Source organism: Propithecus coquereli, unplaced genomic scaffold, assembly GCF_000956105.1.
Source record: "Propithecus coquereli isolate 6110/MARCELLA unplaced genomic scaffold, Pcoq_1.0 Scaffold170, whole genome shotgun sequence".
In the NCBI taxonomy this organism is placed as follows: Eukaryota; Metazoa; Chordata; class Mammalia; order Primates; family Indriidae; genus Propithecus; species Propithecus coquereli.
The window spans coordinates 1,182,473-1,195,798 of NW_012141636.1; the positions used below are offsets into that span (position 1 = coordinate 1,182,473).

At 38.1% G+C, this 13,326-nt stretch overlaps 1 protein-coding gene across 8 annotated transcripts in view; it reads right to left on the bottom strand.

Annotated features, from left to right (window-relative positions):
• DLG2 (discs, large homolog 2 (Drosophila)) overlaps positions 1-13,326 on the bottom strand; it is a 1,994,579-nt gene that overhangs the window by 9,953 nt on the left and 1,971,300 nt on the right. For all 8 annotated transcript variants that reach the window (XM_012641828.1, XM_012641835.1, XM_012641834.1 and 5 more), the window contains 3 exons: positions 5,419-5,469; positions 4,323-4,424; positions 1,942-2,114 (listed from right to left, as the gene is read on the bottom strand). In XM_012641828.1, the coding sequence (XP_012497282.1) occupies positions 1,942-2,114; positions 4,323-4,424; positions 5,419-5,469 (326 nt within the window). The remainder of the gene's footprint in view (positions 1-1,941; positions 2,115-4,322; positions 4,425-5,418; positions 5,470-13,326) is intronic.

Consider the following 13,326-nt stretch of genomic DNA (forward strand, 5'->3'; position numbering starts at 1 on the left):
TTTGAGAAATGTCTATTCTGGGATACTGGATTTCTAAAGATTAAAAAAAGATCACTGCAAAGTTGATATATAGGGCCATCACTGAGTGCTTGCTTATTAAGTTTTGCCACTGGGCTGGACATTTTTCACGTGTCCTCTCAGTTTACTTTATTTTCTTAAATTAATACTTGATGCTCTACACAAAGAAGATGTGCAGCATATGTCATGTGACTGAGTCCATTCTTATAAGGCTCATAAGCCATCTCTGAAGACAATTGTCAAGAAGAAATTCCCACAGGTGTTATCAATTGCATTTACAGAAGAGAAGACTAAGGCTTAAAAATATTAACCAACTTGCCCAAAAATTCAGTGCTAGGAATACTTAAACCCAGGTCTTCAGCACTGACAGAATTGTTGGTCGGAATAAATAGTCACCTTATTGTCTCTCCCTGCCCAACATTAAACTTGGAAGAATCATAATCATGCGAATTTAGAACAATTCAACAAACATTTCCTGAGTGCTTACATGCATCCTGCCCTCAGTATGTTCAGTCTAGTGGAGGACAGACAGAAACAGTTAACTTAAATATTATATGGTTGAATGCTGAGAGAGAGGCTTGCACAAAGTATGTAAATTTCTTGTTTGTCAACAAACAAAAACCATATTACATTATAGCACACTTCATTTAACTTGGCTTCCACTGCAATAAGTGCTCAGAGCAAGGAGCTAGCTGCTTCGTAAAATATTTCTGGAAAGGTAGATACATTTGCCACATCATATTCTACCTCCTGGAGAGAAATGGCCTCATTACCCTGAGGCTAGAAAAACTTTACATAAGAAGAGAAAAAAAGCACTTTATGCAGATAGGAACAGTCCTAAACCAATAATAAGGGATAAAAACTCATCTATAATATCTACATGAAAATGAGTAGAATGAATACTTAAATACTTCAGTGAATACTCGAACTCATATGAGAAACACTCTAAGATGGTTCAAGCCTTTATCACTTAAATAATAGATTCCAAGTTTGCTACCTGTAAAGTGCAACACCTATATCAAATATATAAATGCTGTTTGATTATTCACTAGTCAGAAGATTTCAAGTTAATGAAAGTTGTATCTACATGTTCAAAGAGGAAAATAGATGCAATTATCCAGGACACTGAAAAGAACCAGTATTCATATAGCTGGTAGAGCCTAACTTTTGAGAGACAGGAAAATAGATGGAACTTCTTAGTGCATTCTCAGATAGACATTAAAATTTTTTGTTTAATTCTTTATCAGTACATTGAAAAAGGTCATGTCAAATCAAATCAACTCAACAAATATTTTCTCTTCTGTTTTCACAGGAGATAAGATCTCTCTATAGTCAGGTCTTAAAGTCACACACAGGTGCCTTCCTATTCAATCCTCTCCTGAACATTCTTCTCTTTTCCATGCCCCTGAAATTATCAGCAAGAAGAGAACTGAACTGCCAGCAACAGGCTGGGCAGCCCTCCTCCTCTATCTCCCCCTCTTCCATGAAAGTGTCAAGTTTTTAGAGAGATGAAAAACAAAACAAAACAAAAAAACCCTTCCTCTAACAATAGAATTGAGGATCCCTATCTAGACAAACAAAAGTAAGTAGTAAGCCTTCCTTCATAAATTCAGTGTTGTTTACTGGGGCCTCAGATAGTGAGTCAAGGACAAAGTGAATCCCCATAAACTTCAAGCTGTTAAGTGCCTTGAGGTTTATAGACCACCCCCATTTCCACTCTCTCCAAGTCAGTCAGAATACTTTATTGAGATTAGAACAAAGATTAATGACATTGCTCTAAGGTGATTCTCTGCTTGGATGTCTTAAAAGGAATATTTAATTAAAATTTACAACTGCAATCAGGAAAGAGTAATGACCAAAAAAATGCAATTTGCCACCTAGAAAACTTCTTCAAGGGAGGTGTAAGAAGATTGGTGAACATACTCTTTCTGCTACAAATCTCACAGACTGCACACTGGTTCCATATAAATTGTCATTGTACTGGCCGGCTTCTATAAACTTGTGCTCTTGGATATCTTTTTCCATTTGTTCTCTGGAAATGACAAAGTGATAGTCTCTGCCATCCACTTCGTAGTCACGCTTTGGCCTTGTAGTATCTTTATAAAACAAGAAACAATAAAATTAAGGTACATTTATATTCAGAAATTTCCTTTACACATATTTTCTCCACCACACCCTCAACATAGATATGCAGAAATATGTGATACAAAGCACCATGATATAATACAAGTACCAGTCTTACCCTCCCACCATAAATAATTATAAAACCGAACAAAACATATGTAACAACTGTTTTCAGACATCAGACAACAGGCAGTTCAGGGTTATAATCCTTGAGAGAAGGGAAACACATGAGGGGACATTCACCCCACCTCTCTGTATAGAGGCCACTTCCTAATGGAGCACCTGAAGGTCACATAGCGCTAGGAGACACTGCAGTTCAGTCAGAACTGGACATTTGGTTGAGACTTTGGAGAGATCATGCTTTAGAAAGTTATTCTATATTTATTCTAGACCCTCCTTCACAAAATATAAAACCAAATCACAACTGGAACAAGCTGATGTGTCAAGAAATTATTGCCTGCTAGCAAAAAAACTTAATATTCTACAAAGGAAAATAACAAAATCCAGATGGTCAACAATATAGCATCAAAATGTCTCACACAAAATAAAAGATTATGAGATAAGAAAGAAGCAAGAAAATGTGTCACATAAACAGGAGAAAAAATGGACATATAGTTATAAATATATTCAGAGATTTAAAAATATGTAAAATAAGATAATCACAGTTAAGGTGGGACTAAAAGTCAGCAACTCTAACCATTCCATCTAGATTTTTTGGTAAGAAGAGAAGGGGAAAACAATCTAGCAATATCAATTAAAAAATGTTAAAATATTTCCAATCTTTGACTTGGTTCTAGGAATTGATCTAGGAAAATGATCAAAACTTCAGATACAATTTTACCCTTAAGGATATTCATTATATTAATTTATAAATACTAATTATAATACATAATTACAATTGTATTTTACTTATAATTCATACTAGTAAATAATAGGGAAACCCAAAATGTCCATAAATGAAGAATGATTATTATATAATAATCATTTAAAATAGTTATGTAAAATTTTAAATGTTAAGCAAAAAAAGTGCTCAATTATATGGAAAAATGCATATAGAAAGAAAAAGTAGATGGAAATATACCAAAATATCAACAATGATATCTCTGAGTATTATGTGGGATTCTGTGTACTTTTTATTTTCTTGTTTAACTTGTGCTATTAATGAAAAAAGAGAGACCATATGCAAGGTGGAAGGGAAAGTGGAAACAGTGCTTAAGTACTTTTTGTTTTCTTTTTTTCAAAAGTGGAAGATCAATCTGGATCAATCTGAAACTAGTGTTTCATTTTCTCCTCCCTATCTCAAGACTTTCTCAGGATGTGTTCTATGGGAGGATCTCTTCCCAGAGCCCTTGCTGGGAATCATTTCATGAGATATAGCCATCAATCCTAGTCTTCTTTTGTCCATGTACTGAGCACATAAAATTCCTACTATTCTTATGTATTTCAGGTGAAATTTACAGTACTGAAATGTTAGAGATACTTGGAAGCATAAAGCTTAAAAAACGTAGGGTGAGAGAAAAATATTCGTTGGGATCATATTTAAGAGCTCCATTTCTAATGAACTGAAATTTCCTGTGGGTCTGTCCACATACACAGAAGATCTCCATGCATTTCTTTGTGCCATAGTTGGGTTAGAGATGGGGATAAGTGAGAGGAGAAAGTCTGGTGGTGGTGGAGAGAGGGGAGAGGTAGAACAGAGAGAATCTTACAGGGCTACACTGAGAGGGGCCAGAGGCTGGAAAAGGCTGTTTTGCTTTGGGATTGACATATAACCCTAAGTCATCCTGACATGATTTTAATACACAGCTTTGTTTCTGATCTCTTCCATTTTATGGAAAAAGATGTTTCAGTGGCATTTTAATCAACCTATAAGAATATACGATGCCTATCATAAATCCTATGCTGTTTTAAATACTAAGGGGCTACAAATATTAATCCTGACTTCTAGAGGACTACAGTCAGTTTAGAGAGGACATTACCATACTTACTAAATAGATAAGAACACATAGCAGCATAGATGAGAAGTGTTAGGCAGAGAAATTAAATAAGGTGCTCAGACAATAAGTAATTGACGGTATTTGAACCACTGGAGAGATTATTGGAGGAACAGAATTACATTTTAGCATCTCAAAAAGGATCCAAGCTTTTTTTTTCCTAGAGAAATGAAAAATGATACTTACGAGGCACACAGGAGCCAAATTTATCAGGGAATTCAGATATCAAGTCATCATTGATCCGATCCTTCATCGGGCCCAGGATAATCACTGGTCGGGTATAGTTTACTGCAGAAAGGCAAAGGAAGATGTAGATGTAGAGAAAGACTTGGAAAAAACTGCAAAGCTGTCCTGCAAGGGTGAGTCTTAAGATGAAATTGCCAAGCAGTAAGAACTGCTAAGGGCATTACTTCACTGGATAAATTACTCATACAGCCCTGCGTAGGGAAACTGACATTTAACATTCAGGATGTTGGCTGTGCCTACTTTCTGGGATTTACCAACAGGGAAAAGTAACTGCAGTGTTTATCAACGAAAAGAACCATTTGGAGGAGTTTTGCTTACTCTCTGGTTATGCCTACACAATGTCAAAACAACTGAATTTAGTCAATTGAGTGGGAGAAAAAAGAATCTAAACCAGCTGTTTAGCCATTGTTTAGACATGACTTTAAAAACTAATTGTTAGTAGTAATAACATCTTGTGCTTTTATAATTTCTTTTCCTCAGAGCAAAATACTCTCTATACTCTGCTGAGGTTTGTATCTGGGATTAGAAGGAACCCTAAAGTTCATTTGGTAAACTCCCCATCTGCTGCTTGAATTTACTCTGCAATGTCCTTGTCAATAGCCATTAGCCTCCGTTCAAATGCCTCCAGGAAAAAGAAGCAGTTCACAGAGGGCCTATGTCTTAGGCAGATCTGCTAGAAGTTCTTCTCAATACTGAGCTGACCTCAGTCTCCCAGGAGATTTTACCCACCAGTCCTGTAGCTAGGGCTCTTTAGGTGATTTGGATGTGCTCCTTTCCTCTGAGGACTACTCATCTGGAGGGTTACTGTTCTCTTAGGAGCTGCTACTGCCCATGCTCAGCAGGGAAGTTGTTTGTTTGGTGATGGGGTCAAAGAGAAAGAGAGAGACAGAGAGAAAGAGAGAGAGAGAGTAGGGTAGGGTCTGGGGACAACTGAGTATTAAGCAGAGTTTATTTTCCTTCACTCTTTCCCTCTTTCAATGGTGAGTCACTCATTATGGCCCCGAAATCAGTAATGAAAGCGTGCTGGGAAACTTACTTTCCTGTCTTGTGACAGGCTCGTAGGAAAGAATGAGGTCTTCTTGCCCTCCTGAGAAGAGAAGAAAGGAAAATTACAGTGAACCAACGACCATTCATATATATACTATAGCTACAAGCCCTGCTCTGAAACACAGGAAACAGAGTTCAGGGTTGATTTTCCTTGCTCTCTCCTTGAACCATTCAAAAATCCCTTCATCCTCATAAAACTCTTTAGCACTATTTTAGCGTTGGGTTACCACATAGTCATAACTCTAAGCAATAACTGGCCGCTAGCTATCTGCAGCATGGTAGTGCCCTGTGAGACATTGAGAAATGGAGTGCCATGCCCTCAACATAAAAAATCGCTACCTAAAAGGAAGCCATTTAGTTCAAGGAAAGGCTCCATTCTATGGTTTGCTGCTACATAATCAGAATTTCTGTACCTTTTATTTCATCTTCTCTGTTAGTTCCCCAAGAAGCACACGGTTTAAAAGCAAGTGTCTGCTTGTTTCATTTACGATATGAAAACTTCATCAGGACACTAAGGATTTTACCCTAATATTAATTCATCAGGAAAATGCTGTGAGTCAATTGAAGAAGATTTAAAATTGAGGACGGTCCTACAGCATTGGTTATAATTGCTGCTAAGCTATGCCCTGAAACTTTAGAAAGAGCACTAAGGAAGACGAAGTATAATAGTAAAACGTCAGCCTCCAACGTCATTTGCTGCAAGCTGTCTGAATCAGGGTAGACCTCCAGTCAACAAATAACCATGGAAAATAAATTGGTTTTGGCAATTATTTTTTCAATCATCTATTTTATCCAACTGATGAATTAACTGGCCATGGGATTAGCCCAATTCAGCTGCAAACCCAGAAGGGTCTGCTCTCATATTTACATTAGGCTTATTGCTGACTAACCTTTGGGGAAAAATCGGTTAGTAGGGCTGTTGAAAATGACTTCGTGTCTGCTAGAGGAGATAGTGGAGGAAGAGTGGAATACGAAGTAGCTTTTCCTAAAGCAAAGGACAATTCACCTCATTGCTTTATATCCTCCCACCCCTGAAGCACATTCACAGTCTGCCAGTGCCAGGTTCTCCTCCTTCAATAGCCACAGCACCAGCGAAAGGTGAATTAATTTCATAAAAGAAGTTAATACCAGACTGTTTTGATAATGACAACGGATTTGGGGCAGTTAAGCAATATGGGGGTACAGCTGTGAAGTATAGATGTCTTCTCTGGAGGATGGGTAGCTGGAGAGGGGTGGGGGTGGGGATGTCTCACTTTTTTAAGTGTGAGAAATGGCCCCAGGCTTAAGTCATATCTTATTTCAGTCTCAAGGCTTGCTCTCTCAGAATGACACTACTGTGGCAAGCTACTTCTTCCTAAAGGCACCGAGAGCCTAAGCGGCATCTATCGATGGCTGCCCTAGAAATTCAGGGGGCTTTCCCACATCTGGGCAGGGGTTTGCTGTGCAAGGAGTCAGATTTACAATTTTTTGTATTCAGAAAAAGAATGATTCCCTTTGAATAAACTAAACTATTGAAATTTACAGAGTCTAGGCCAAAAAAAAAAAAAAAGTGAAGGTGATTGATTGCTGAGACCCTGTTATCTAAAGCCTGAGCTATGCAGAGGTCATAGGCATTGAGAGTAGCATAAAAATTCTTGGGGAAAAAGTACATTTTTAGGTATAGAAGCATGGCAGACTAACATTCCAGCGTTAGACTATAACTTTACAGGGAAATCTTCATGAAATGATTAATGTGTGAGGGGAGAATTCTGAGCACGAGTTAACAAAAATTTCAAATGTCGGGTGATCCTTGCACCTCCCCATTAGATTGGGAGCTCCACAAAGGCAGGGACAGAGTTTCATTCGTCGCTGTGCCCCAGTGCCCAGCTGAGTGCTTAGCAAAAAGAAAGATGTGAATGAATTTGCACTCTGATCTCAGTCTGGGAAACGGGATGAGCAACGAGGTCAAAGGTAGATTCTCCTTTGTGCTTCTGTCAATACTGTCACTTCACTTTGGAAAACGTGGTTTTTCTCTAAATAAATAAAACACATCATGCTTCCATAAGAATCTCTTTCCAGGGCCTTGCAAATCATTCTGATGGAGCATTCTGAAGGCAAACTTTAAATAAGATATTTGATGTCAGTATGCATGATTTGTGATTCAGAAAAGCTGGGCAAAGCATAGTTTTGATTAATTTTGTTAGAGTTCTGTAGCCCTTCATTTATTCATTGCCTTTTGATTTACTTCCCTATGAAAGGTACTGGTGCTGGTTCAGTACTGGCAGCCAGCAATGGCAGCGTCCCCTGTGTCACGGCCTTCTCAATTCTCAAGGCCCTGTGACAATCAGGTACCGTGTGATACCCAGGAAGCCTGCAGGGAAGCTGTGCAGGTGGGCATTACATAATTGCTGTGAATTCAGTACCTGAAGCCAAATTTTACTTTCATGTTCAAGAATGAAAAGCCCTATGGGTAATGGGAAGGAGACAGAAGGGGAGAAAAAAAGTCATAGCAATGAAGGAAAGAATATTCATGTCTATATGGCACTTTGTAGCTCTTGAGGGGCTTTTACATCCACTTTTATTTTTTTTTTATTTTTATTTTTTGAGACAGAGTGTGGCTCTGTTGCCCAGGCTAGAGTGCTGTGGCGTCAGCCTAGCTCACAGCAACCTCAAACTCCTGGGCTCAAGCGATCCTCCTGCCTCAGCCTCCCGAGTAGCTGGGACTACAGGCATGCACCACCATGCCTGGCTAATTTTTTCTCTATATATATTTTTTAGTTGTCCAGATCATTTCTTTCTATTTTTTAGTAGAGACGGGGTCTCACTCTTGTTCAGGCTGGTCTCGAACTCCTGACCTTGAGCGATCCACCCACCTCGGCCTCCCAGAGTGCTAGGATTACAGGCGTGAGCCACCGCGCCCAGCCAACGTTCACTTTTATTTTTCACGGCCATTGCTTGCAGTAGATATCCCACTGATCCCCATCTTACAGTTGAAGAAGCTGAGGCTCAAGATATCAATGAAGTCTGTTTCCTCAGGTAGTAAGTAGTGGAGTCAAGATCTAATACCACATCTTTTTTTTTTTTTTTTGACTCTTGTTGAGTATATTGCACTGTCCAAAAGGGCAAAAGAAGTAGAATTCTCTGTGGGGCTGGGGCATAGGGGTAGTGTTTACAAAGGAACACAGGGGTGGGGACAGAGATAGGAGCTGAAACCAGGTCAGAGTCACTGAGAGGCATCAGGTGTTCCAGCTCTAAACACCAACTGTTTTTGTTTTTTTAAATGCTGCTGTGTCACCTCCATAAAATAGTCATTCTTAGGAGTTTTTCTATTTTTTGCTCTGGAGGGGTTGGCACTTAGAAATAACAGCTGACAAAGGTACAAACAATTTCTTGGTCTTGTTTTGGCAGCCGCATGGCTGAAAGTGGGAGAGCAGCACAGAGCTGTGTGTGGACGTCTGCAGCTGTCAGAATCTTGGCAGAATATTTTGTCACAGTCCCCACGAAACATTCTGTGTTTAAACTGGAAGCAAGTCACAATGAGAGACACTAATATGCCTTTATGCTAGAGAAAAGCAAGTTGCTGCCCTTTAGGAATTCTTGGAAACTAGAAAAGAGAGGTGAAGGAAGTGAAAACTAGTGGTAGTACAATTAATGTTCTAAATTTAGGTTTTAGGGCCTGCATATGATGATTATTAAGAACAAATTAGGATCTTGGAGCCATAGAATGTTCGTGCTAGGGAAGGGTTTGGAGTCCATGCATTTCATAGATGGCAAATATGCAGCATGTGTTACTCCCCCATCCTGACATTACTGCTGAGCCTCAACGTGGCCTCAGAATACTTTTCACTATAGTTCTTCAGCAGCTATTACCAACTGGTCAGAGTTGGAATCTTGATTAGAATCTATTTGCCATCTTTGTTCTAATCCAAGCTACTCATTTTACATGGGAGAGAACTGAGGTTTAAAGACTTTGAGCAGTTTCTTCAAGGACACATAGTAAACAGTGGCTCAGTATCTCCATAGGATGTTCAGAAGATTAAATTAGTTAATATACATACAGGCTTTAAATTCAGCCTTAGTACATTGTTAAAGCTACATAAATGTTGTTGTTTGTATTAATTTGTGGAATGGTTGAAATGTACAAGAAAAAATGTTAATGTCAAGGGCTTGGATGAAAAACTACAAGAAAAAGTGAAAAATGTATGGGATTCAGAACTCAAAGGTCTTGGTTGGACTTGCAGTGCTACCATTTATTAGTGAAGCATGTAGCCTCTTGGAGCTTCAGCTTCCTCATGTGGAAAGGGGGCTATTAACGTAAAATATATCTAATATTTTTGTTGCAGAAATCAAATGAGAAAATAGATATAATGAAAAACTGCTTTTAAAAGACATCTAAGGGCCAGGTGTGGTGGCTCAGGCTTATAATCCTAGCACTCTGGGAGGCCAAGGCAGGAGGATTGCTTGACCTCAGGAGTTTGAGACCAGCCTGAAGAAGAGTGAGAGCCTGTCTCTACTAAAAATAGAAAGAAATTAGCTGGGCAACTAAAAATATAAAAAAAAAAAATATTAGCTGGGCATGGTGGCGCATGCCTGTAGCCCCACATACTTAGGAGGCTGAGGCAGGAGGATCACTTGAGCCCAGGAGTTTGAGGTTGCAATGAGCTAAGCTGATGCCATAGCACTCTACCGGGCAACAGAGCAAGACTCTGCCTTAAAAAAAAAAAAAAAAAGACATCTAAGGGCAATAGCTGAGAAGAGTGGAGTAAGAAGGATAGGCACCATTTTGACTAACTCTAGAGGTTTTGGGTTTCCTCATCCCAATACCTCAATTTCATTCAAATCATTTCTTCAAGATCCTTGTTTTGAAGATCCTGCTTAACTGACGAGCACTAATGGGTTAGAAAGATAATCATCAACTCCCACACATCCACGATGAGGTAAAGAGCTTTACTGAGCCTCCAGGAAGGCAGGTCTTCTGCTTTAGCGATTTTCATAGTCCCCATTGTACCTGCTGGGGTTATTTATCACCTCCAAATATAAGGGAAATTGAAAGGTATAATACCAAACAGCCGAAAATACAAGTTTTCATTTTACTACTTTATTGACAGAAATCTGAAATTAGCCCATAATTAAGATAGTTTTGAGACGGCACTTTGCACAATTAGACAATGTGCACTTTAACTGCATTTTTAGCTGGTGCTCAATATAGTTGGGCTTAGAAAAAATGATTCTATAATGTTTGAGATGGTGCAGCAAAGATATGCACTATTTATTAATAGAAATTGAGGTCTGAGTGTATCTGTGTGCCTGCAGATGTATCTCAGGCAACATATGAGACTTTCAGGGAAGGTTGTCACAACGTGTAACTCCAGGATGCAGGTGCACTCTGGATTGTGAAACACAGTAGCCCGGGTCTTTATTTCTAACTCCTGACATTTTTAAAAGTCATTTTGTCCCCAGGGTGGATGTGGAATGGTTCTAAGACTAAAATATAACACCTGGTTATTAGTGAAAAAAGGGTCTTTTTTTTGTATTTGTTTACATTGCTATTCACAAGACATAAAATTAGTCATAATTACAGCAAAAGCCAGGAATTCACTAGAAAAATCCAGCCTATTCTGACTTCAAAATCGGTACTTTCTGGAAAACATGTCTTTCCCAAACCTCTTTGCCTTTTGTTGTGCCATTGCTCTTTCTGAAAAGTTATTTCCTCATCTTGTCTAGCTGGCGAGTTCCTCATCTTTCCAAAGCTCGGCTCAAAGGCCACTTCTCTGAAACTACCTCTGATGCTCCCACTATTCTTGAGCCAGGTTTCTATCTTAGTACCTGTCAAACTTTGTGCATCTTTTCATTTATCGATCTCCCTCTCTCACTATGTGTGTGCTGAGATCCAGAGTGAGTTGATATTCACATTGAGTCTCAGGGTATCTATGAAGACGTGGACATATAGTAGATGCCAAATGAATAAATAAACATTCCTTTGGAATTTTTTGTTTTTCTATCCTGGAGAAAGAAATGTCATTTTTCTCCTCTGAGCTGTGACAAAGGTCCTTCTTATTTTTGTTCATTGTAAGGAAAACAATCTGAGTGGTTGAGCTTCTGTAATCTCAGATGAGACCCAAACCCATATAGATTATTGGACTCTACATTTGCCCCACTAATACCAAAGAATCCAGTTCCAGCTCCTCTCTCTTCTCATAGGTAATTCAAGATGCTTGCAAGTGTTCCCTTTATTCACTCTGCAAACATTTATGTGCACCTACTTTTTGACAGTGAAAAGAATTATTGATGTCATCTTAGAGCATCACTCCAAAAACTTGTCAAGGAACTGAAAGCCTTGGCCCAATTTTTATAGCTTAATAATTCTGGAAAAATATTTCCACCTCTGAAATAAAAGAGAAGCCTCTAAAATACTCTAAAAAAGTATGTATTCTTACAGCATATATTTTCCATATAAAAAACTGAAAGAACAAAGTTTGATGTTTTCCTTTTCTATCTTTGTGACTACTGGATGGAAGCACAATACTTGAAGATTAAAAACTAAACATCAAAAAAACTAGTGTCATTGGTCTTCACAAAACCCAACAAATAAGTTGTATTTTTCTTCATACTAAATTCAGGGCAGTTCAGGGATCAGGAATACAAGGTTTGGTCATTTCTTCTTAGCTTGGGTTCTTGTTTTAAAATCAAATGAAGAGCGGGGAGAGGAAAACTTTTTCTGAAGTTGGGATAATCATAAAATTATAAGAGTGGGAAGAATACAAAAATGTTAAGGATCATGTAGAGAAAAGGAACTCTTTAAATCCTTCCATCAATAAGACTTGATGGAATTATATCAATAAGATTTTCATCAGTAAGAAAATTAGGTGGTTCTAATATCATTTGATTGATCAAGGGTATCTCATCACAATTCTTTTCATTTTATTCTTTGGACTGTATCATTTTCCTCCTCTGACACCATCTCCAGCTGTCATCTTTTCTTTTTTTGTGCTTTTTCCCCCTACTGCCATATTTCCTCTTTTGTGCCTTTTTTCTACCTGCCACACATCTGATTCTCCAAAGTGTTTCTCAAAATCCAAATTACATGTCTTACTACATGAACACTATTTGGCACTCCACTTCAAAAAGGCATGGTTTTGTAAAGTACCATGCTATAATGGGGGAGGAACTCAAAACAATTCCAGATTTCCATTAATACAATATTCAAGCAATAGATAATACCAATTTCTGCCTTGGTATCTGTGGGTCACATGCATTGGGCCTGCAGTTTTCTAATATCTGTGGCAATTACTTTTTGTGTAACCCATTTTGCTAAGGAATACACATTCATATTATCAAATTTATAAGGATTCCAGTAATATTATGTACCTATGTTAGTCACCAAAAACCAGTAATTAGGTGGTAAGAAACCACGAGAACTGATCAAAAGGATGTGTTTGGTGTTTGGTGAATATTTTCATATATTAAGCAAATGGCTTGCAGTGACCAAACAAAGACCAGAAGTAATTTTTAAAGAGTTACCTACCTTTTCAGTTAAGCTTTCTGACCCAAGAAGATTTGTTCACTTTAAAAAAAAATGTTAAGTTCCTTTAACATTAGAGGATGAAACTTTTTCATCACTTCCTTAACAAAAATAAAGTTAGATATGTTGTAGTACTACCTTAAAAATTAATCAAGGAGAAAGTGATGGAAAAGATTCACACATGATTTAAAAGGAACACTGTAATTTATAAAGATTTCTTTGGTAAAGGGAAGTCAAGAACAGAAGGGAAAAGGCAAAATGAGAAGGAAAATAAAAGCATGATGAATTTTCAACACTCCTGCAGGGAGTTTAAATTAATTTAGGGGGGTTAGAATGTCAAAATTCACCATGTTGAACTTTTCACATACTTTGTCAGTGACAATTGAATAGTTGGGT